This window comes from Melanerpes formicivorus, unplaced genomic scaffold, assembly GCF_026170545.1.
Source record: "Melanerpes formicivorus ecotype bairdi unplaced genomic scaffold, bMelFor1.0.p_v2 SCAF_23, whole genome shotgun sequence".
Classification (NCBI taxonomy): domain Eukaryota; kingdom Metazoa; phylum Chordata; class Aves; order Piciformes; family Picidae; genus Melanerpes; species Melanerpes formicivorus.
In genome coordinates, this window is record NW_027142375.1 from 1,804,191 (window position 1) to 1,828,556 (window position 24,366).

The window sequence follows — 24,366 nt, forward strand, 5'->3', positions numbered from 1 at the left end:
TCCACTATCAATGCTGGCACTTTGCAAACATTTCATGTGCTGCTGCAAATTATCTCAGCTCTCCAAAGCAGGAGAGAAGTTGTTTTGCTGTGCAGTGGTCAGCATTTGTGTCCCTTCGTGGCCATAGGTCTGTGCATCAGCCTGGCTCCCATCGATTGACTCAGTGTGCACTGCGCTCACATTGGAACTGCATCTGCTGGCATTTCCTTCTTTCAGTTCTACACTGAAATCACCACCCAGTGCCTTCATAGAATTGTTAGGGTTGGAGGGACCTCAAGGCTCAGCCAGTTCCAACCCCCCTGCCATGGGCAGGGACACCTCACACTACAGCAGGTTGCTCACAGCCACATCCAGCCTGGCCTTCAAAACCTCCAGGGCTGAGGCTTCCACCACCTCCCTGGGCAACCTGTGCCAGTGTCTCCCTACCCTCATAATCATTGGGAAGTATAAATTTGTTTATCATTGCTGCTTTTTTTTTTCTTTTCCATTTTTGCAGAGCTCTGTAGAGCAGCAAGAAGCAGAGGGAGGGCTGCTTCATCGCTTCAGATCTGTATCTTGGATGTTTTTGCCATTTAGGGACTTAAAGGGTGTGGCAGTTGATCTGGTTCTATTCTCCAGGAGCAAACAAAATACAGAAAACAAAAAAAATCTTTTACATAATCTGTGCTTCAAGGTCTTTTATTTCTTAAAGGACAATTTGGAGCAGGATTGCTCAAGAAGAACATATAGAAAGTCTTGGAAAGGAAATTAACTCTTCCTTGAATAACTAGAGGCTTTCATTAGAAGGGCTGTCACCAGTAGGTCAAGAGAGGTTCTCCTCCCCCTCTACTCTGCCCTGGTGAGGCTGCATCAGGAATATTGTGTCCAGTTCTGGGCCCCTCAGTTCAAGAAAGAGCTGCTTGAAAGAGCCCAGTGCAGAGCCACAAGGATGATTAAGGGAATGGAACATCTTCTGTATGAGGAGAGACTGAGGGAGCTGAGGCTCTTTAGCTTAGAGGAGAGGAGACTGAGAGGTGACCTCATTCATGTTGATAAAGCTGTGCAGGGTGAGTGCCCAGAGGCTGGAGCCAGGCTCTGCTGGGTGATGCCCAATGCCAGCACAAGGGGCAGTGGTGGAAGCTGAGGCAATGGAGGAAGTTTCACATAAATATGAGGAAAAAATTTTTCCCTGTGAGGGTGACAGAGCCCTGGCACAGGCTGCCCAGGGGGGTTGTGGATCTCCCTCTCTGGAGATATTCAGAACCCACCTGCATGTGTTCCTGTATGATCTGGTGTAGCTGATCCTGCTGTGGCAGGGGGTTGGACTGGATGAGCCTTTGAGGTCCCTTCCAGCCCCTGAAATTCTGATTGTGTGATAATCTGTGCTTCAAGATGTTTTATTTATTAAAGGAAGCTGAATTGGAGCAGAATTGTTCAAGAAGAACATATAGAAAGTCTTGCAAAGGAAATTGACACTTCCTTAAAGAACTGGAGGTCACCAAATAGCTAAACATAAGAGTCATTTCCAGCTGAGAAAACGAACAGCTTTGGCTAAAAGTCTACTCTCATTCAGCCAAAGAAACAAGGGCAGCAGCTAGAAATTAAAGAGCAACTTGGAACAAAATGCTAAAAGAGGAAGTGGATAGTAAGGAATATAAATTAGAAGTAAGAATTGTGGACAATTTATAGGGAAAGCCAAAGGAAAGGAAAGGAAAAACCAATCTGTGGTTGGCAATGCAAAAGACAATAACATTATTTTTAGTGTGCTAAGAACAAATATCCTGAGAGTGTGAGCCACTAGATGGAGATAGTAAGATTGTTATGAGTGATTTCAAAGAGCCATCAGTGTTAAAGCAATATTTTGATTTTGCATTTTGAAAAATGCTTGGAATTGTACTGCTGCCATGAGTGTGCTGACACACTCTCCAAAATGCCTGGAAGAAAGAAAAGAAGAGGCCAGGCAGCAGCTCCTTGGACTATTTAAAATCAATAGACAGGGATAATTTCTGCTTGAGTCCTGAAAGATTTGTTGAGGAGATCCCCATGTCATTGATACATCTGCTTCAAAGGGACAAAAGAAACACAACACAAAATGAACAAACCCTAAACAAACAGAAAAGCCTCTGTACAAGAACCAACCAAACAGACTCAGACATAAAAACAGAAGCAAACCCAAACCCACTTCTAATGACCCATGTGAAACCACAGGGGAGTATAGGAGTGCTCATGATCCAACCCTGACTGATACTATGATACTATGATGTGCTGGTAATCCTATACTCATGCAATAATCACATTACTGTAATTTCTGAGCAGCATCAAAAGGTCTTTAAATAATAATGAAATATTTTTTAGTTACTTTGGTTCAACCAAGTATAAGCAGAAAGCTGGGAGAGAGAAACTGACCATTTCACTATGTGGTATCTGGGTTTATTATCATAGAGTCTTAGAGTCATAGAACCATAGAATGGTGCAGACCAGAAGGGGCCCCCCAAGCACATCCAGTCCAACCTCCCTGCAGTCAGCAGGGACATCCCCAGCTAGATCAGGCTGCCCAGGGCCTCGTCCAGCCTCACCTTGAGTATCTTCAGGGAAGGAGCCTCCACCACCTCCATGGGCAACCTGTTCCAGTGATCCACCACCCTCATAGTGAAGAACTTGTTCCCAATATCCAATCTAAATCTGCTCTGCTCTAGTTTGAAGCCATTGCCCTCATCCTGTTCCTGCAGGCCTTTGCAAACAGTCTCTCTCCAGTCTTCCTGTAGCCCCCTTCAGGTACTGGCAGGCTGCTATTAGGTCTCTCTTGAGCTTCTTCATCTCCAGGCTGAACACACCTTGATCCCTCAGCTTGTCTTCATAGCAGAGCTGCTCCAAGCCCCTGATAATTCTCGTGGCCCTCCTCTGGACCCTCTCCATCAGGTCCATGTCCTTCCAGTATTGAGGGCTCCAGACCTGTACACAGTACTCCAGGTGAGGTCTCCCCAGAGCAGAGCAAAGTGGCAGAATCACCTCTCTGGACCTGCTGGCAATGCTGCTTTGGATGCAGCCCAGGCTGTGATTTGCCTTCTGTGCTGCAAGCTCACCCTGCCTGCTCCTGTCCAGCTTCTCATCCATCAGCACCCCCAAGTCCTTTTCCTCAGGGCTGCTTTCTATCCCCTCATCCTCCAGTCTGTAATGACAGTGAGGATTGCTCGAGCCCAGGTTACCTGAGTCTTGTCATCTGATTATCAGAGATGGTCTTTGCAATATTAGAGATGCATTGCTTTGGCCTCTGTTTTCTTCTAAACAAATGCACTGTACAGCACAGAGCTGCACACTCTGATTAAGAAGGGCTTAATTAACAGTTTCTCTGTGTACCAAATGTAACTAATTCATGCTGCAACAGTCAGAAATGCAAAATTCAGGTTGGACTTATGGGCAGATTGAATCCTACAAATCAGAGTGCAAAGGTGAAAAGGAATCTGTAAGTTGAACTCCACACAGAGGTCCTCAGAGCCACGTCTAGGTGTGGGTATTTAAATTTATATCCCATAAATACAGAAATGGTGAGATTAGAATGCTGGATTTGGTGACACATCCTAGAAGGTCTGTTGCAAAATTACAGAGAGTGTCTGAAAGAGACTTGACAGAGTCTGAAAGAGACTTGACAGGGTGCTTGGTTGCATGGGTTAGTTGGTTGGGTGGTGTTGGATGATAAGGTTGGACACAATGATCTTGAAGGTCTCTTCCAACCTGGTCTATTCTATTCTGTTCTATTCTATTCTATTCTAGTCTAGTCTAGTGTAGTCTAGTCTAGTCTATTCTACTCTACTCTACTCTACTCTATTCTACTCTACTCTATTCTATTCTATAGACAAACAAACCAACAAAAAGCAGAGATGCTATTTAGTTTGCCTCACCAAGAGTAGGGATGGATTGGCTACATGTCATATATTCAAACCCCACAAGGTACTTAGATTTTTACTGAATGTTGTGTAGAAATTGCAAGGGAAAGAGGGAGAAAGGAAGGACTATGGATGTCAGAACTGCACTTGCAACCCGTTCCAGTGTTCATTCTTTGGCTGAAAAAAGAGTAATGGATTTTGTGTGTAAAAACGATCTTCCATGTGGACTTGAACAAGCTTCTCAGTCTAGCCATCTGCTTTCAAGACCACTGTCCTCTCTAAAATTATCATCAATATACATAGCCAAAGAAGCTTTTGCACCAGTTGTGTATTCATTCACATCCATTATCTTCAATCTTGTCCCAAAGAAGCTTTTGCACCAGTTGTGTATTCATTCACATCCATTATCTTCAATCTTGTCACACACTTAGGATCACAGGATGGCAGGACTGGGCCAAGCAAAAGAGCCTAAAGTGTCACTTTGGGTTTGTGTTGGCAGCATTGGTTTGTTTGTGTAATAGCTATCCATATCCAGGGAAAGGAAAAGCAGACAATAATGATGTTTCAATTGCCATGTCATCTGTGTTCAAACCATAAAATAATAGAAGCACCAGCTTTAACTTTGCAAAATGAGGATGAGCAGAGGGCTGGAGCACCTCTCCTATGGGGGCAGACTGAGGAAGTTGGGGCTATTCAGTCTGGAGAAGAGAAGGCTCCCAGGAGACCTAATTGTGGCCTTCTGGTATCTGAAGGGGGCCTACAAGAAGAGGAGGGACTTTCTAGGGTGTGAGGTAGTGACAGGACTGAGGGGAATGGAAAAAAACCTAGAAATGGGTAGATTCAGATTGGATGTTAGGAAGAAGTTTTTCCCCATGAGGGTGGTGAGAGACTGGAACAGGCAGATGGTAGAAGCCTCATTCCTAGAGGCTTGTACGGCCAGGCTGGATGTGGCTGTGAGCAGCCTGCTGTAGTGTGAGGTGTCCCTGCCCGTGGCAGTGAGGTTGGAATTGTCTGATCCTTGAGGTTCCTTCCAACCCTGACAATTCTATGATTCTAAAATTACCTATTTATGTCTCTTAAAATAAAATCCCAGCTGCTTTAACAGAACAGTGCTGCTAGTAGTGTTATTGAACTGATAAAGTCAGCATCGCAAAGATTCGTGAAGGCTCTCAGAATCAGAGGTGAGTCTTTGTTTACCTCCTGAAAATGTTTCTATAGGAAGTTCTGGTTAGCCATTTCCAATAGAGAATGGAGCAGCTCAGATCTGATAGCAGCTAAACTAATGAAAAGCATCATGGAAGTGACAGGAAGATTAATTAAGTTCCTCCGGTCGTGTTCACGTGCGGCGGTGCAGAGGTCCTTTGGGCACCGCTGCAGCTAAATGGTATTCACGGTGACAAATACTGCAGATTTCCAGAAGTGACACTTCTGAGTCAAGGGTAAAAAACACATTTGGTCGTTTCAGCCAGCACAGAATGTGCAAAACCAAATATGAGCCTCTGTGGCTTGCTAAAATATACAAACACAACTTCATCCTTCACTTCCTCTCCTCTAGTGTGACCTCGAGGGATTGGTAATGAGGCACAGAACCTCTGTTATTGTGCAGTGTGTCTTAAACTACTTCAGAGGGCTTCAAAATAAAGCAACAAACCAGATTTCTATCTCACCTGCTTAGTGTATTTCATTTGAGGCACAAAAATACCTGCCCCTGGAAACACCTTTCAATTACCTTTGGAGCCTGACAAAACTATGACTTACTGCTGTTGCTTGTGGCTACCCTGTGGCCCTTGAAGTACTAACAGGAATTCAATAGCTGCAGTATGTTCACGTCCAAATTATGCCAAAGTTGTAGCCCTACTTTGCCTTCCAGTGTCTCTTAGTTTGGAAGTGGTTTTGGCAAATTAGTAGGTCAGGTGTGATTTGGCTTGCTCCTCCTGCTTTGCTGTCAGAAATAAATGACTACCCAGTGCATTTCTATTCTTACTGGCTGTCTCTCTACAGTACATCCACTCTGTCTGAGGAAAAAATCTGTAAACCTCTCAAGTGTGTGAGATCTCCTAAAATGTTGCACCACTGCTGTGTTTTGCTGCCTCCTATTACCTCTCTGCCCACAAAGAACCACACAATATGCTTCTGCAGCTGCAGGAAAAGGTTTGTGGTCAGCCCCACTAATTTAAATTCATCAAAGTCAACTGGTAAGAGTCTGGGTATAAATCTAATATTAGTTGCCTCCTGGGAGAGCTCAAGGCTGGAAGAGAGTTTTCCAGGAATCTCAGGGATATAACTGGCTGCATTAATATGAAATATTAATTGGTCTCTGCAACAGACATACCTGCAAGTGGTTCTAACACTTGCTATGGAGGCATTGTGTAATCAGTGGAGAGATCAAAATGAGCAGAAAGCACAGCTAGTGAAGCTAGTTCATGAAGTGGCCTTCTGGCTCCAGCCCAAGTCAGGCATGCAGGGTGACCTGCAGCTTTCCCAGCTCTGGAGAAATGTGCTGTGCTTCTAGGTCATGTGTACTCTCAGCTTGCTTTTGGTTTATTCCAGGGAGGTAGTCTCTTGTGGGGCAGTCTTGCCTTTCATGGGAAATCCTTTACTAAAGTGGGGTTCTCAAGGCAAGGAAGCAGAGGAGAATAAGGTGAAGATGCTGTAGCAGGAAAACAAACTCAATTAAGCAAACAAACCAAAAACCCAAACAAAAAAGGGCAGCAGATTGTTGGAAAAGAGGATTTCAGTGAGCTACTTCTGTTGTTGAGAGTTCGAGGTAGCTGTTCTAGCAGAAGGGACTTTTTTTCCCCATGTTGTGTATCTGCCATTGCTCTATCATGAGGGTTTGGGGGGCTTGTTTTTATAGGTTGCCCATGCATGGAAATAAGATAATTTTGCAGCTGACCTGCACCTATAGCAAAGACAAACACTGGTTAGCCTGTGCTAGCTTGTTGGTGTGAGCCTGCATCGTGGGCTGACATCATGGGCTGATTTGCTCACTCATTCTGCATGATCCTGCATGCCCAGACTGGGGTCTGCTTAAATCTCCAGAAGCACAGAAGTGTTCTGCTGCTTCCGACTGTGCTTCCCCACGGCTGTGTTCGGCAGAGTCCTCACTGCTCGAGTTAAAACATTAGCCACTCCAGATTGTAATTACCAAACTAATCCTTGCTTTCACTGGCAGTGGCAAGATCCCACTCTGAGAATTAAATGCAGTCTTTGCCCCTTGCTTGGAACTCTGTTTCTTTCTGCAGTTTATTAATGTTGTGTGTGTCTAAATGAAAGCAGAGTTTGGCATGGAGTATGTGAATTTTGGCTGTGAAAGCTTTCCAGAGAGCACCAGGGATTCTTCCTTTCTCCCTTGCATTCATTCTGTAGTCGAAATGCAAAGAAATTAAAGCAAACTGCTTGGCTTTTGGTTACTTTGTTTATATTCTCATTGTAAGAACTTCCATAAGATGCAATAATGGGGGGCACGATTCTGATTGTTTTGCTTGCCAAAGTACAACCCAAAACGAGATGTGACATTCAGAACCAAGTAGCAAAGGTTGCCTGCTGTTCCTGCTTCCGAGGAGCTGAACAGCCATAAGGCTCTCCTGAAGTGGTTTTGTAACAGAGCAGGCAGCTCAAGCAAGGATGCTTAAAAGGAGCGTGGCTGCTGCCTGACCGCTAATGGTACTTCTATACCGGCATGAGTCGTCTGTACCCGAACTTGCAGCTCCCCAGCTGCCACCACAAATCAGCAAGGCTTATCAGCTTGGAGGCACACTGAGACTGGAGGTAGCCTCTATCTCCCAGGGTTTGACTCCTGGCAGAATGAGCCTGAGCTTTTCTGTGATAAGGTAAACAGAGAAGAACAGGCAAATACTGTGCTTGGGTGCAGGCTGTCCTAAAGGACGGCATGCAGCTCCTCTGCAAAAGCACTTTGGGGCTAGCAAAGGAGCTGAAGGATTTCACAACAAATTGATTCTCTGAGCTTTTATCCTTGGTGAAGGGAGGGCAGAGTATGCTCGTACTGCAGGAGGTTCCTAGTAGTAGCTTAAACCTACTACTCAGAGGACATTAGAGTGGCTCAGCTGGGATAATTTAAACCAGCCTTTGAGGGTCGTATTTTCTCCTATAAGAAGGGGTCCCTTCTTGTACAGTGGAAGTGAATAAGCATTGTTATGATGAAATGAATGAGGAAAGGAAGGTGCCATGAATGCACTCTGTTATTCCAAATGCTCCAGTTAAAATACAGGCCATGGTTTTAAACAGCTTCTTTTCCCCCCCCATGGGCTTCTAGATAGCGTTTCTCCACATTGATTTAGGATTTGCTCTACTGAAGCCACTATTGGCTGGTTTGAGCCACACAAGTTCTCTTCATTTTCTTCCCTCCCCACTCTGACCTCAAAGGGCACTCTTGCACTGTGCACTTTTTAGTTGCAAAGCAGAGTTTAGTTTGGAGTTTATCTGTGTACCATGTATCTCGTGTCAGACATGCAGCTAGAATAAGAAATGGTACTGAGAAGGGCTAGGAATCAGAACTGAAGAACTGTGGGGCTACCAGTGAGGGACAGGACTAAAATTCATGCTCCAGTTCCCCCCAACAGTGTTTCATCTCAGTGACTCTCATGCAGGTAGGAGGAAGTCTTGTGAGAGCGGTGCTACAAAAGAGTCTTGCTGAGAGATGCGTAGCAGCGACACACACCAGGGCTCAGAACTCCTCTGCTGCAATTGGAGCACTCCTTGGCTGCTGGGCTGCTGGGCTGGTTTTGCCCTAAGTGATTTGACCTCATGATATAGAAAAGTGTGGGACTTCTACAAATAAGAAGCAGAGCTTTCAATGAGTTGTCCTTGTCACCCTCTTTCCTGTAGAATGCAAGCATTCCTCCTGTGAGATCTGTTGTAATTCCATAACCAGTTCAGCACACTGCCCCTTATGTTTCACCTTTATTTAGTTTAAGTGTATTATCAGGGATGCACGCCAGACTGAGAAGGGAACTGATTTCCTCTTGAGGTTCATAGAACAGGCACAGAACGTGTACAAATACAGACAGAACAGTCTTCACCATGCTGCCACACCAGTGTGTGTCACATCCATCCTGAGCCACTGCCATGTAGGTGGCAGAGAGTGGTTCAATATTTCTTTGGTCTTTCTTCCTCTGAAGCTGCTACTAGCTCGTATAGCAGCAGGGACCCTGTGGGAACCTATTTACAGCAAACTTAGGGTCACTCCATTTGTCACAGAACAATAGCATAGCTGCTAGCAGCTAATGACTTACCAGCCTGGCCCAGAAAGGAGCTGGAGACCTGGAGGGTGAAAGGTTGTAAAGTCCATTACAAATCCGCTGTCATTTGTATGTCACATCCACATGTTGTTATGCATGTGAAGACATCTTGGTTTTAAAAATCACTCCAGCTCTATTGGAATTGAACTTCCTATTTGTCATTTGCTCTTTAAAAATAGAAACAGAGTGAGCTTTGTCCAACATTTGGATTGAAGTCATTTGCTCAAATGGAACTATTGATTTTAAAAAGGGGGAAAAAAAAAGGAAGGGGAAAAAAAATCCGAGGGGAACATGATCTTGCCAAGTGCTGAGCATCTTTGTCTGATACTGAAGATGGGGGGGATCAGGCATCTGGGGCTTCTCCTGGAGCCTGCCCTTCGAAGAAAAATACACTAACAATATAGGCTTTGTCTTTCCCAACGATTATGTAATTGAGCACGTTATGGCACTGAGTGTGTTTGCTGCTAGAAAAAAAAGGGGGGGGAAATAAACAAACCAAAATAAAATTAAAATAGAATTCAAAATAGAATTAAAATTAAATAAAATTCAAATGAAATGAAATGAAATGAAATGAAATGAAATGAAATGAAATGAAATGAAATGAAATACATAGGATTTTAGAAAGGCTTTTGTCCCCAGCGCTCCCCCACCCCCCGCAAGCCCAAGTTAGGTTAACCAGGACGTTGGAACACGTCGTTGTGAGCTGGTTAAAGAAAAGATCTGTTTGTAGTACTCTTAGCCCTGATGTCACAGGCACAGCAAGGACATCAGAAGGAGGAGTCAGATTACAGTAAGAATGGGCAGTGCAGCATGCAGCCAGAGTAAACGCTCAATCAGACAGGGATTGTATCAGGGATAAGACTGCCTGCCTGCAAAGCGCTCATCCTGAGGAGGCACACTGCTTGCTCACGCTTCTTCTGCTGGGAAATTTCCACGTAATGTAGAATGAAAGAGCTCCGCTTTCCATGTCAGCCCTGTGCGGGAGGCTAATGCTGAATACACAGTGGTGGGATCCCGACTGCATGATTAATGAGAAACATAATGTATTTTGGTAAGTGCTAACCGGGTGATGCAATCCTGCTTCTGCTCACATTATCAATAGGAGTGATTAGTACAGATTTCATCTTCAAGAACGTTTCGTCCTGGCACGCACCTCAAGCTGACAGCTGGGGAATCCTGTCGGCTGTGCAGTTTGAAAGGATTCCATTGTCTGGGCAATGTTCTGTCTGAGTGGGCTACGGTGTAGTTTTAGCAGCCTGACAAATAAGCTGGGCAGGATGAACTCATTCGAGGTCTGTTTTAGACGAACTTGTTTTGTCTGCCGAGGGGGAAGGAGAAACGGTTGGGAGGAATGGGAAGTTTTAGACGAACTTAACGTAAAGGGCGAGCTGCTGAAGCACTGTCTGTGGTAGGGAGAGGGCTCAGTAAGCCTTTGGATGTCATTTCTCTTTTACTTTGAAGAATTCAGTGGTATAAAGGCGAAGCAATGCTCAGTTTGCTGTCTTGCGTTTGCTGAGTGCTCTGCTTCATGCAGATCCCTGGTGTGGGGCTGGCTCCTAGCATACCACAAAATGCATATTATTTTAAGACTTCAGAGGTCTCAGAGCTGTTAAACACTGTGCAGAGTCTGGTTTTGTTGCTTGATGAAATCTTCCTTATGCTTGCAGCTGAGCTACTGCATACCCTAAAAAACACTCTGGAGCGTAGAGCTGTGTCTAAGCAATATGCTGCTGCAGTACTGGGCTGGGATGTGCAGTAGCAATAGAATGCTGCAAGTTAGTGCTAATAGCAGGGGGGAAAAAGGCAGAAAATTTGGTGTGATGCACAAGAATACTATCCTTGACTCTTGAACTCTCATCTAGCCTCAGCATTTATTTGGAGCTGCACAATGCTTAGAATGAACACAGCAGAGAACGGCAGGATTTCTGGGACAATCAGCTTTCTCAGTTTCATTAAATATTGAACCAGGAGTTCACTTCAAGCTTTAAGAGAAGAACTTCTGCAACATTCTGAGCCTTGGCCACAAAAGTGCTATGCTTTAGGACATGCTAAGCATGATTTTCGTACTGACTTAAAAATATTGGGGGCAAGAGGGCAGGTGGTGGTGAATTTAGCAGTGAAACTCAGGTTGATTTTGATGCCAGTTTTCCTAACAGGAAAAAAATATAAATCAGCTGAGTGGCCAGAACTGTTCTAGGAGATGCATTTCCCATGCTTTAGCTGTGTTGCATCTTGCAAAGACTCAGGAAGAATAAGCAAGCATTATGGGTTTAGGTCTGAATAATTCGGCTGAAGTCTCCTGTGGCGCTGGGCTAACTTTTGTTTGCTCATTTCTTTGGGGTTGTTTCTCTACCTTTAATGTCATTGCCAGCACAAGATGGGTTTTCCTTTTCTTCTTCCTTTTATTTTTTACCAGTCATTTTTGCAACAATTGCTTCTGTGGGTAGGATTGGAAGTTGTGATTCCCTGCGTTTGCAGGGGTTAGGGGGTTAGCTGACGTTGCCTGCGGGGTACGTAATTCTACGATCTTATTTTATTTCCCCTTGATAATATCCAGCAAAACACACTGGTGATCAAACTGATTTTGCTGCTACTTCTCCTTCTTCTTCTTAAAAAACACAATACTAACCACTCTCTCACATGCTTATTCGTTTTCTGGTGCAACACAAGTTTGTAACTGAAGCAAGCTGGATTGTGCTTTCTCTCCGCTTCGTAGGAAATTTCACTTCTAAAGCAGAGCTCCAAGTTTCTGCTGAGCAGGTTCCCGGTGTGCTTTGTTCAGTCCGAAACTTCCTAGAGTGTTACATTTTTAAATGAACATTCTTGTTTCTGTCTTTTGCGTAACAAAGCAGCAGCTAAGGGATACAATGTTTACCTGTGGTTGTTCTGGCTGTTTTTTTCTGCGCTGTGGGAAGGCAGAAACCTCTGTAATCTCTCACCTGTCCTTGTTGCAACCCTTACTACACAAAGCAGTGTTGCACAACGCTGGAAGAGAGCTTCGCTGCGTACATTGCACACCTACTTTGATTTGAAACTGCTAGAGTCATCATGTAGACACTGTTAGTAAAAGAATTCTGTGGTATTTCTTCCTCTGGGCATGCTACCATTGAAGCACCTAGAGAATAGGAAGGGGAAATGCTTGCATTTCTCTGTTTGTTTGCATCTTGCTGCTTTGCCTGGGTCTTTTTGTCTAACTGCTGCTGATGTAAGGTGGCGTGGTGGGAGCACACGTGTACAGCTTTAAGGCTGAAATGAATACTGAAATAATGACCTTGGAAATCAGGACCTAACCCCCTGAAAGTGTTATTTTTATCAGAGCAAGTATTAATGGGGTGGGGGAGGCCTTATTTGATAAATGCAGGCATTTGTCATAGCGTTTCTTGCTCTCTTCAAAGCTGTGGTCTCCAAAAAGATTTTGGAGCTGGCATATTCTGCTATTCTATGACATTTTTCTGCATGTGTTCCCCTATCTGAGCTGTGCCTTCCAGTGGTTAAATTTATTGTGACCCTTCTGATTGCCTGAACCTTCCTTGTTGCGTTTTCTCCAGGATGTTGTTGGAGCAGTTTCACTGTTAATTTTCACTCTCTGTGCTGTGGCTTTGGAGTTTGTTTGGTCACTGTGGATACATTTGTTACTTGGTGTATTGGTTTTGCATTTTCCATGACAAGCTGAACAGAACTAGGCAATACTAATAACAGCAATGACACTAACACTAACAACAATGGCACTAATAACAATGACGCTAATGACAACAATAATGCATACTAATATTAATGATAATAATACTACATAATTCTGTAGGGTTTGTATTGTAAGGTAAAGGCCAATGAAAATAACAGATTTCTGGTAAGTGATTTTGTAGGTAGATATTTTGCACTTAAGATTGTAAATATTTACCCAAAAAGTAAACCTGGCTGACATTTCTCAACAAGCTGATAACTTAGCATAAGAGGAAGGACAGTTGCAGGCATCCTCAGCAGCTCCAAGAGGAAAAATGGTGGGTGACTGCTAGTGCCACAGTGCCATGCTGATAACGTGGGACCTTCTCCAGTCCTGCTCAATGTAATTGGTGGTCATTGGTGGATGTTGCTGCCTCTACCTTAAAAGGTCCTAGTGGCCTCTGCTGCCTTGGCTTAGCCATCTTGCCAGGAATCGGCGCAGGCGGCTCGCGGGTGCTGGCTCATCCTGCCAGTGTGGCAGCCCCTGGGGCTGCCACTTGGGCTGGGTCACCAGTCTGTTCAGACGAGAGGGAGAGCAGCCTTTGCTGTTTGGGAGGGCAGAGGGGAGAGCTGTTGGTGCGTGCCACACTCCAGCGCTGTACATGGGAGTCATCGAACTGGAGGAAATGCTGAAGCGACGCGGCAGTTACGGGACAGTGAGCAGTGTTCCTGGGGGCTTGGTAAACCTTAACTGGAGCTGTGAGAAGGAAGGCAATGCTGCACACCCACTGCCAAAAAGTCACCCCCCTGCGTGCCCCTATACCTTGACTTTAGTAAAGAAACAGAACAAAAAACAACCAAACAAAACCCCCACAAACAATCACATGAAAATGTATGGCTCTTTTAAGGAACTTCTGCTCTCAACGTTTCTGTTCACATTGTACAGGAAACCTAATATATTGGGGTGGAAATGAATATACTCTGGGGTAAAATGAAAGCACTGATAAGGGGGAACACCCCCCATAATAAAAATTCAGCTTCAAATGCCATCAGACTTCTATTTGCATTTTGGCTGCTTTCATTTTCAGGGGGATTGTTTTTTCCCCTGCCAGTCTTGTAGAGCGTAGTAATTCATCTGCATTCCTGCTACTATTATGAGTACCCCTTTTTATTTCTGGAAGATAGTCTTGTAGAAGAGATTCATCCTGGATGAATCATGGAAGGAAAAAACACACACACACACACACCCCCCTGCCTCCTCCCACTGTCCCCACGCCCCAGATCTCACCACCTCTCTCAGGAAAACATACATTGTACAATCACTTGCGATGAGGCGCTGTGGATGCCTTGTTGTAGCATTGTGTGGTGGGTTGAAACTCCCACTCCCTTCTCCCCTCCCCCAATTAAATTTGCCAGACCAGCAAATGATATCTCTCGAATGGGATTGTTTAGAGTTGTGATTCTTTCCCTTTCCATGCCCAACAGTGATTTATTTACATTTTACTACTTTCTGTTCAAGATCTGTGAAAAATTTTAAAGGCATAGCCTAAAACTACCACACATTTCTGTTTGCCTTTGTTTAAGGCAGCATGAAATTGGTGATGAGCAGGCTGTGCTTTTAAAACCTTTTGAGAAACAGCGATCCTGGGTTATTAACTGCGGTTTATCACCAGCAATCTGCAATAAGAAAGTGCAGCTAATGTCTAATGGATGCTGTATGTGGCAGAGGAATTCAGCTGAGCAAGCCAACGTGTAGGATCTCGAAATCTGCGGGAGCCTGATGTTTATACTTGGAACACTGCAGCCTCCTGGGCAGTGAAGTTCATATCTTGAAGCACTGAATATTTATTAGCAGGCTGCTAAAGAGAAGTCCTGTCTGAGCTTACAGAAACTGCTCTGTGCTAGTCTGTACCCTTTTAGATTCTGTTACAGAAACTGTTAAATACCTCTAAATATATCCAGTCTGTTGCCATAAATAAAAGGTGATTTCACAGTTTCACACAGGAAAATAAGTCATCCCCAGCGTTACCCTTCTTGTGGGTGGCAGAGTTGCTCCAAAGCCAAAGTCAGAGTGACTGATTAATGGGTTTTTTTTTGCTTCCTTAGCGAAGATTAGATCACAGCTGTCTCAGCTGAGGGCTTTCACAAGCAAGTGTGTGTGCACATGGATCTGTGCCTACACATGTTGTACTGGGGATGAGTGTGAAATCTAGCCCTGTACCTCTCCTTCACAAATGTCTTGCTCCTGTTAAGAAATTAAATGCTAAGTGGAAACAGGGGTGTGAAAAAATTTCATTATGATCTGATGCCTCTGTCCTTTTTCATAGATTTTTTTTTTTCCCCTTCAAACATGATATTACTTTTTGTTTTAATAGAACATTTCAAAATAATGAGAGCCTTTGGTCACAGAATTACCTGTCCTATGGCTGCCTCCTCCCTGTGCAAATACACTCCCCTACGGTTTTGATTCTGTTTTATAACCTGGTGGCAGTTCCAGAAATTCTTGCAGTTATGACAGTGTGGTGGGTGGAAATTTCCCCCCAGCATTAACTTTGCCAGACCAGCTCAGTTGGAAGCCAATGAAAGCTGGATTTACAGGCAAAACTACAGTCTACAATGGAGGGCAATGAATGTGTGCAAAATACACAGGGTTTACAATATTTACAGGGATTTACAATTAACAAACAGCACCAGGACACCCCTGGTCAGAGACTAGGAGCAGCTGCTAAATTCTCCTTCCCTGCCCACCCCAACCCCCTGGACCAAAAGGAGAAAGAAGAAGAGAAAGTTGCTGTTAGACTTAACCAAAACAATGCAGCCAAGGTCAAGCAGAAGCAAGTTAGTATCTCTCCCGAGGGAAGAAGCAAGAAGAGAAGAACAGAACTGTTCTGGTACAAGCAGTCTTATGGTAGATATCTCTCCAATGGAATTGTTTAGCATGATCTTTATTTCCCTTTTCACACCCAGTTGTGATTTATTTACATTTTCCTACTTTTCTGCTCAAGGTCTGTGAAAAAATTTTAAAGGCATAGCCTCAAACTACCACAGACAGTGATAATTGGGGTGCAGGAATCCTTTCAAAGCCTTTGCTGATCATTGTGCTAAAGACGATGGTGGTGCTTGAAGAAGAAGAAGAAACATATTCGGTGTTGACAAAGGAAATATTTCAATCTGGTATTAGATCATGAAAAGTTCTTGAAACACAATAGAGGTCATAAAGGCTTCGGTTCTAAAAAAGGAGTTATTACATGTGATGTGCTGCAAAGATTCCTTTTGCAGCTGAAATTGCATGGATGATTGGTAGCATTCAGAGAGACTGCAGCAAAAGAGATTGGCTAGAAACGCCAAAGTCTGAAGAGTCTGAGATTGTGCTTGAAGCAAATTGCAGGGGTTGAAAGTGGGAAGAAGCTTTGCTCTGTTGTAGGGCAAACCCACATTCTGTAGGTCAGTCTATCTTCTCTGGGAAGAAGCTTTGCTCTGTTGTAGGGCAAACCCACATTCTGTAGGTCAGTCTATATTCTCTGGGAAGAAGCTTTGCTCTGTTGTAGGGCAAACCCACATTCTGTAGGTCAGTCTATATTCTCTGGGAAGAAGCTTTGCTCTGTTGTAGGGCAAACCCACATTCTGTAGGTCAGTCTATATTCTCTGGGAAGAAGCTTTGCTCTGTTGTAGGGCAAACCCACGTTCTGTAGGTCAGTCTATATTCTCTGGGAAGAAGCTTTGCTCTGTTGTAGGGCAAACCCACATTCTCAGTGATTTTAGCAACACATTTCTGCAAAGTCTTTTTAGAGGTGACAAACCCAGGAGCATCGTTGTCATGCTCATGTATTCAGCTCTCCTTGCCCACTTTGTTGGCCACCTTTTCAAGCTCATCAGTCATGAACATGTCCCCCTCAAACTGGTTTGGGGTGCTTGGGGTTTTTTTACTTCACATATATGCACTATGAAGAGTTACCCTAATCATGATCCTGGTATAATAACTTAAAGAAGTAGGCAAGGATCTGGAACAAACGTAAAAGAACAATTGCAGCTGGAAATTGGGATTGTTAAGGGAGGCTTTTCTGGAAGTTCAATTACTGTATACCCTTATGTTGTCAGCCCCTGGGATAATGCAGCTCTGTCTCCTTTGATGTTTAAAAGGCTACCCACTTAAGAATTCTTTAGGTTTGATAGAAACAAGGTAAGGCATCTTGAGTCCTTATTGAGAGCATTTCAGGAAGAGCAGTTGTTCTTTCTCTCTCTCAATTTGCCCCCCTGCAATTCATGCTTGGGGAAATGTCACAGCTATTTTTAATAGCTTGGGTTAGATCAATATTTGTTTTTAATCTTTCTTTTGTTGTTGTTTTTTGTTTGGCTGTTTTGTTTGTTTTAATACCACAGCTCACAGTTGTTTAGAAATCATGGGAAATTCTTTCATCACTATGGGATCAGGTCCTGGCTCGATTACCCAGCCAACTATTTTACTCTTTCATAGTCCCTGCAGGTTTCAGCATTTAAACCCCTAATGTGCCACTTGCTTTTCTAGTAAATCATGAAAAGCTCCTGGGGTTTGGTAATGTTGTAGTATCTTCATCTCTGAAGCGGTTGTGGGGATACAAAAATGGGACTGACTGGGAGTGTCTGCTTACAGTGCACGCTGCTGTTTGAAATCCTAGTATGTGCTTGGGATCTCAAAGGGCTTTGGTTCATATTGGTAGCTTTTATACTGTGTATTGTTTGTGCATTCTGTTTATGACAATGCAAACTGAAAGCCTCTTCCTCAGCCCTCTCTGTCAGAGAAAAAGACAGAGCCTAAAAAGTGAGGCTGTGTTAGAAAAGTGTCCCTGCATATTGAAATTGCTTTCTTAAGAACAAAGGAAAGAAGCTAGGCTTCATTTACTCTTTGATTGTTACTTCACAGTGGCTCTTGTATTTATTTGCTTTTACACTGCAACTGCAAAAGCAGATGGACACTACAACTCATTCAGGTGGGAGACAGGAAAATGTTCTCAGCTTCTTTTCTTGCTGTTGACCTTGTTCACTCAGTTTGTTTCCCATGGAGTGTGGTAATTTATGAAGACGGATGGAGATAATGGCTGTGTTTTCCAATACTGCTCCCCACCGTTGCACTAGGGATCAATGCTGAATGCAAACACAACAAAAACCAAACCCAAAACAAAATGAAAACGAAAATATAACTTAAAAACAAAACCCCCAAGCAAAACAAAAAAATCCCCAAACCCCAAACCCAACCCAAACAAACGAAGAACCCAAGCACAGAACCCAAGCACAAAACCCAAACGAAATGCACAAAACCAACCCCTCCAAAAACCCCCAAACCCCAAGGAAAAAGAAACAGCCAGAAAACACAGAACCTTGGCAAGATCTGCAGTTGTGAATGCACAAGGAAGGAGGAGGTGGGAGGGAGGCAGTGTTGGCACTGCAAGTAATATCAGTGCTCCTCTCGCTAAGCCAAGTCTTCTCTCAGCAGTGACCTGGGGTTCTATTGTCCCTACAGTGCAATGTTTAGCCAAGTAGTTTTTGTCTGCTGGTGTTTACCTGTGATAGAAAATCCACTCGCCTCCTGTCAAACCCAGCCACGTATCAGGAGCATTTTCTCTGCCAGACATGTGACTGTTCCACAGCTAGCAATTTGCTCCTTTGTTTTTCTGTTGCTACTGGGAAGTTGTGCTGTTGTGAGCAGGGGAAAAAAATAATCAGCAGCAGAAGTAGTGTGAGCTTGTCTGCTTTTAGGTGGCACAGGGGAATAAAGCAGGACCTTTGCTTCAACCCTTCAAGCAACACTTGTTATTTTTGGTAGCCATCTTTATTTCTTTAGGAAGGGAAAACAAGCAGGCATACATGGAACTCTTTTTCTTTTCACTCTCTCCTCTTTAACTTTGCAATCATTGTGTTTCTAAAGGTAAATTCTACAAAGTGAAAGAGGCCATGCAATGGTGTACATGGGTATGTAAAGACGTATTCAAACCCTTTCCCTTTTTCTCTCCCTTTCTGGCTGAGGGCACAGCACCCACACACGTATGGCTGCGTTACCTCTAGTATCCTGACATGCTTTTAGTGCTCAAGGTATGATGTGATCATTGACAGAAATTTGTCTCCCCATTCCTGACCACAGTGCCTACCTTATCATATCAGTTATTTAGTTCTGCTTTCCACATACAGTGCTAGGGCAGTGGCAGTAACCTTTTAGTATCACATTTACTTTCTGCTGGCTTAGATCTCAGTAGCACTGACTGCTTGGAAATTGCTTTGGTTCACACAGTGTGAATTTTTTTGTCTTCCCCCTTTCTTTTTTCTTTCTTTTCCAAGTCCCATTTGGAATTCATTCTTTTTCCCTTGGTTTGCTCTGCTTTGCCCATTGTGACTAAAGGGAATCAAAACTGCCATCACCTCCTTTCATCACGAGGAGGAAAATTTGTTCAACCTTTCAAAGTAAAAATCTTCAATACGTTTCATAGATTCCAAACATTTTTCCTTCTCCCCCCACCCCCTTGTTTTTTTTTTCCCCTTAAACCTTTGCAGTATTTTTACAGACCATAAAAGATATCTTCTTACCAAGGCAGAGCTGACAAACCTACTCAATGCTAATTAGCAGCCCATCATTTGGGTTCCTAATAGGTTCAGTAGCAGATGGACATCTGGCACATCTTTGGATATGCTGTGGAGAAAGCACAGCGCCTTGCAGAGACACCTATCTGTGCTCAGATCCATGTGCATGAGACAAGTATCCCTCATATTAGCATTTAACTCTGCACACTCAAACAGCATGCAATAGGTTACTTTCCCAACACATGCAGGTTTCCAAGGTATAAGGAATCAGTGGCACGACTTAGTGTCAGTAGCCCACGCAGCTATGCTCCTTAGCCTAAATGAACTCACTAAGTGTGGCAAACAAACAGAGAAAGGCTCAAAACACATTAAAAAAAATTAAATCAAAGCACCATTTGAAATCTTTCCAATGCTGTAGATACAATCAAACTGTGATTGTGGGAAAAAGAGCCTTGGAGTGTGTGAAATGCATGCAAAGTTCCCTAGCCGAGAAAGGCAGGCAGACAGCCGGCAAAGCTCTGTGCTCTGCTGGTGCTGCAGCAAAATGGTACTGGCAGCACCCCCTGCACAAGCACCCCAGGATGTCAGAACAAAGCTGCTCTACTTTGCCCACTGTGACTAAATTGAATCAAAATTGTCATCACATGCTTTCAGCACAAGGAGGAAATGTTGTTTGAATAGCCTGAAATTAACCTTGCAAAGACAATGAACGATGATGATGTGCGCCGCTGCGGACACCTAGGGAACTCTGCAGTTTTGAAGCAGACAGTACAGTTGTGCAGAACAGTGATCTATTTTTCTTGCCTATTCTCCTATAGCCTTGCAGGGGGTTGAAATTATCCCCCAACTGATCTGGAGGGAAACTACTCCCAAAATATAATTGCCAGACTAGCTCAGAAGGTTTTGGAAGTGAATGAAGCTCTACTTGCAAGCAAACTAAACTCTATAAATATGCAATGCAATGAATATGTACAAAATAGAGAAGGTACAATATAGAGATATTTACACTTTAGAGACAACACAGAAGCTCCTCAGAACCCCCCTCAATCCATCCAGGGAGACTGTTCACCTCCTCCCCCACTCCCTCCCTCCTTCCCATTACTGCACACAGGAGTCACAACAGAGATCTCCTGGCAAGGCCATGGAAGAGAGGCAGAGGAAAGGTGGCAGCAGAAGCAACAGAAGAAGAAAAGAGCAAGAACTGTTTGTGCCACTGCTCTGTATGCCCACCAGCAGTCCAATGAATTATATAGACCTTATCATTATTTTTCCTTTTGGATTCAGTGGTAATTTATTTTACTTTCAGTCATTGCAGCCAGGATCTGGGCTTAAGTTGCCCCTTCAAACTGTAACAAGCCTGCTTTTTTTTCTAAGTTAAGTATATCCAAAAGAATCAATGTGAGGAAAAGCAGCACAGAACTATGTCAGGTAGGCCATCCTTGGTGATACTCAGCACTGAAAGAATGTCAGGCTCTTCTCCCAGGCAACGGTGACAGAAGGAGAGGACACAGTCTCAAGCTGCAGCAGGGGAGGTGGAGGCTGGAGGTGAGGAAGAAATTCTTCACAGGAAGAGAGATTGGCCACTGGAATGCACTGCCCAGGGAGGTGGTGGAGTCACCATCCCTGGAAGTGTTTCAGAAGAGACTGGATGAGGCACTTGGTGCCATGGTTTAGTTGCTCAGATGGTGCTGGGTGATAGGTTGGACTGGATGATCTTGAAGGGTTTTTTCCAACCTGGTTAATTCTGTATTCTGCTTACTGCAGAGGGGGCTGGACTAGATGACCTTTGGGCATCCCTTCCAACCCAGACCATTCTCTGATTCTATGATCAACAATTAATACTCCTAAAATCTCTCTCACTTGATTCCAACAATGTTCAGGTGATATGTGTAAGTTTTCTGTGCATTTTTGTAGGAAGATTGTTTTTTCCCCATAGGTATATTCACGAAGGTAACAACTGAATAGTGATACTTCATTGCTATTTCTTTAGGAGCTTTAATGATAAAAGCTATGCCAGCACAGTTTTAGCAATACACAACTCAGTTTAGCTGAGCTTTGGCATCTGACCTCAGTGTATAGTCAAATGAATTATGAATGTTCTATATCAATTATCATAGTATCATAGTATCACAGTATCAGTCAGGATTGGAAGGGACCACAAGGATCATCTAGTTCCAACCCCCCTTGCCATGGGCAGGGACACCCCACACTAGATCAGGCTGGCCAGAGCCTCATCCAGCCTGGCCTTAAACACCTCCAGGGATGAGGCTTCCACCACCTCCCTGGGCAACCTGGGCCAGTGTCTCACCACCCTTCTGGGGAAGAAATTCTTCCTGACATCCAATCTGAATCTACTCATTTCTATTTGTTTTCCATTCCCCCCAGTCCTATCACTCCCTGACACCCTAAAAAGTCCCTCCCCAGCTTTCTTGTCACCCCCTTAAGATACTGGAAGGCCACAATAAGGTCTCTTTGGAGCCTTCTCTTCTCCAGACTGAACATCTCCAACTCTCAATCTATCCTCATAGCAGAGCAGCTCCAGCCCTCTGATCACCCTCATGGCCCTTCTCTGGACACCTTCCAGCACCTCCAGATCCTTCCTGTACTAGGGGCTCCAGAACTGGATTCAGTACTCCAGGTCTCAGCAGAGCAGAGTAGAGGGGGAGAATCACCTCCCTTGACCTGCTGGCTACACTTCTCTTGCTGCAGCACAGGCTCTGGTTGGCTCTGTAGGCTGTAAGTGCACACTGCTGGCTCCTGTTGAGCTTCTCTTACAAATCACAAACATTCCAAATTTCTAGCCCTTTTGAGGAGCATTACAGTAATTGATTCTTAATTCTATTAGAGAATGTTTAAAATAATACAATGGTTCCCAAGGTGCCTATGGTAGGTAGATCTCCACATCTGTGTGTTCTGCTCTCTATGTAGCCAGCTTCAGTTCCACTAATTAATGTAGGGAGATGATGTTGATGGTATGTTTGTGGAAGTAACACTGACAGTTTGTCTGAAAGAAGTTGGGCAGTTGTTGAAATCTGTTGATGTAGTTTATGTCTGGTAGCTGCTAGCAGCTACAAAGTAAAGCTCTTAAAAGTCCAAGAATCTTTCAGCAAAAATTGAGCTTTTCTTACTGATGTAAGGAGTCTCCTTCTCTGCACACATTCAAACCCCACCTGGCTGCATTCCTGTGCAGACTACTCTGGGTGATGCTGCTCTGGCAGGGGGGTTGGACCCAATGATCTCTGGAGGTCCCTTCCAACCTGTAATGTAGTGTGGTACTGGGATACTGTGATGTGTTGGTTTTCCTGAGTCTGCTCTGTTCTTCACAGTGAGGGAGGAGTTTGCAGAAAACAGTGATTATTTTCTGGGCACAGTGCTGGCTCATGTTCAGCCAGCTGTCAAACAGTACCCCCAGGTCCCATTCTGCCTGGCCTCACTCCAGCCACTCTAACCCCAGGCTGTGCCATTCAACCATATTTAGAACACTTCCAGGGTTGGAACCTCCACAACCTCTCTGGGCACCCTGTTGCAGTGCCTCACCAGCCTCATGGTGATTCCTAATATCTGATCTAAATCCAGTTTCTTCCAGTTTGAAGTCATTATCCCTTGTCCTGTCACTATATACACCTGTAAAGTGTCCCTCTCCAGCTACCTTGCAGGCCCCTTTCAAATCCTGGAAGGCTGCTGTACGGTCTCCCCACAGCCTTTTCTCTTCTGGACTGAACAGCCTTAACTCTCTCATCTAATTCACAGTGGTCCTGTTTAAATTATTTTTGGTTTCAAGGGAGCAGTCACTCAAGTGATTTGTTGAACCAAGGTATCTTTCTTTGAGCCATTAAGGCACATTATTGGCAATATCATTAAAAAGATCAGGGCAGTTCACTGAAGAGTTTAGTGGTTTATGATGATTCTCTTCCTGATAAGAGACACTCCGCTGGTTAGGCAGAACAATAGCAGTAAGAAACAGCTGAGATTTGTTCTTTCCCCTTCCAAGCAGAGGAGGCTTTAACATTTTGCTCAAAGCACCATCTCATGCAGCTCTGTTGAATTTCTGACCACAAATCTCACCAGACTATCTTTTCTGGGAGTTTGTAGCTCAGCCAGAAAAAGCTGCAGGTGGGAGAAACTCACCCCTGCAGAGTGTGAACATTTCCCATTGTATCCCTGGGGGTGCTGAAGGGGCATGGCTTAAAAATATATGCATGGGAAAGAATTCCCAATGGCAAAGACAACTTTTGATTTGTAATTAGAGTGTCTGCTTGATTTTTGAATGTGTCACTTGGGAAAGGACAAATAGGTCCTGCTCTGGCAGTGGGGTGGGAACAATGATGCCAAGAAGGCCAATGGCATCCTGGCCTGCATCAGGAATAGTGTGGCCAGCAGCAGCAGGGAAGTCATTCTGCCCTGTGCTCAGCTTTGGTTAGGCTACACCTTGAGTCCTGTGTCCAGTTCTGGGCTCCTCAATTTAAGAAGGACATTGAGACTCTTGAATGTGTCCAGAGAAGGGCAACGAGGCTGGGGAGAGGTCTGGAGCACAGCCCTGTGAGGAGAGGCTGAGGGAGCTGGGGTTGCTTAGCCTGGAGAAGAGGAGGCTCAGGGGAGACCTCATTGCTCTCTGCCACTACTGCTACTGGTTTGTTTTGTTGGGTTCTTTTTTTGAGGGGTAGGGTTTTTTTGGGGGGAATTTAATCTGGGGGTAATTTACAATCATTTGGGTGTTATCTCAACTCAGCACAGCCATGAAACTATGTGAGGTGCCAAACAACACCAAGGGGGTTTCTAGCAGCCTATTGGGCTATTAAAAGCAGCTTCTCTGTGCATACAGAGGAAATTGTATGGAAACACCAAAGGGTCTTACTGATGCAAGAAAGAGATGTTCTGATGGGAACCAAGCTCTCATGCTTGCAAAAGGAAGTGGTATGTTCACTTCAAGCTATTAGACACTGAATTATCCTGACTTTTTCAGTCTCTTTTGTGCTGGTTTTGAGTCCCCACCAGACTCAGCAGTCTAAGCCTAGCAATTGAGTCGCAAGACC

The 24,366-nt window shown here is 44.2% G+C and overlaps 1 protein-coding gene across 4 annotated transcripts in view; it reads left to right on the forward strand.

Annotated features, from left to right (window-relative positions):
* ZNF385D (zinc finger protein 385D) overlaps positions 1-24,366 on the forward strand; it is a 389,020-nt gene that overhangs the window by 219,672 nt on the left and 144,982 nt on the right. Inside the window, exon 1 of one of the 4 annotated variants that reach the window (XM_068152314.1) lies at positions 9,904-10,175. The exons of the other annotated variants lie outside the window; for them this stretch is intronic. Coding sequence (XP_068008415.1) covers positions 10,154-10,175 — 22 coding nt within the window. The 5' untranslated portion in view covers positions 9,904-10,153. Of the gene's footprint in view, positions 1-9,903; positions 10,176-24,366 lie in introns of those variants that run through there. 4 annotated transcript variants of the gene reach the window in all.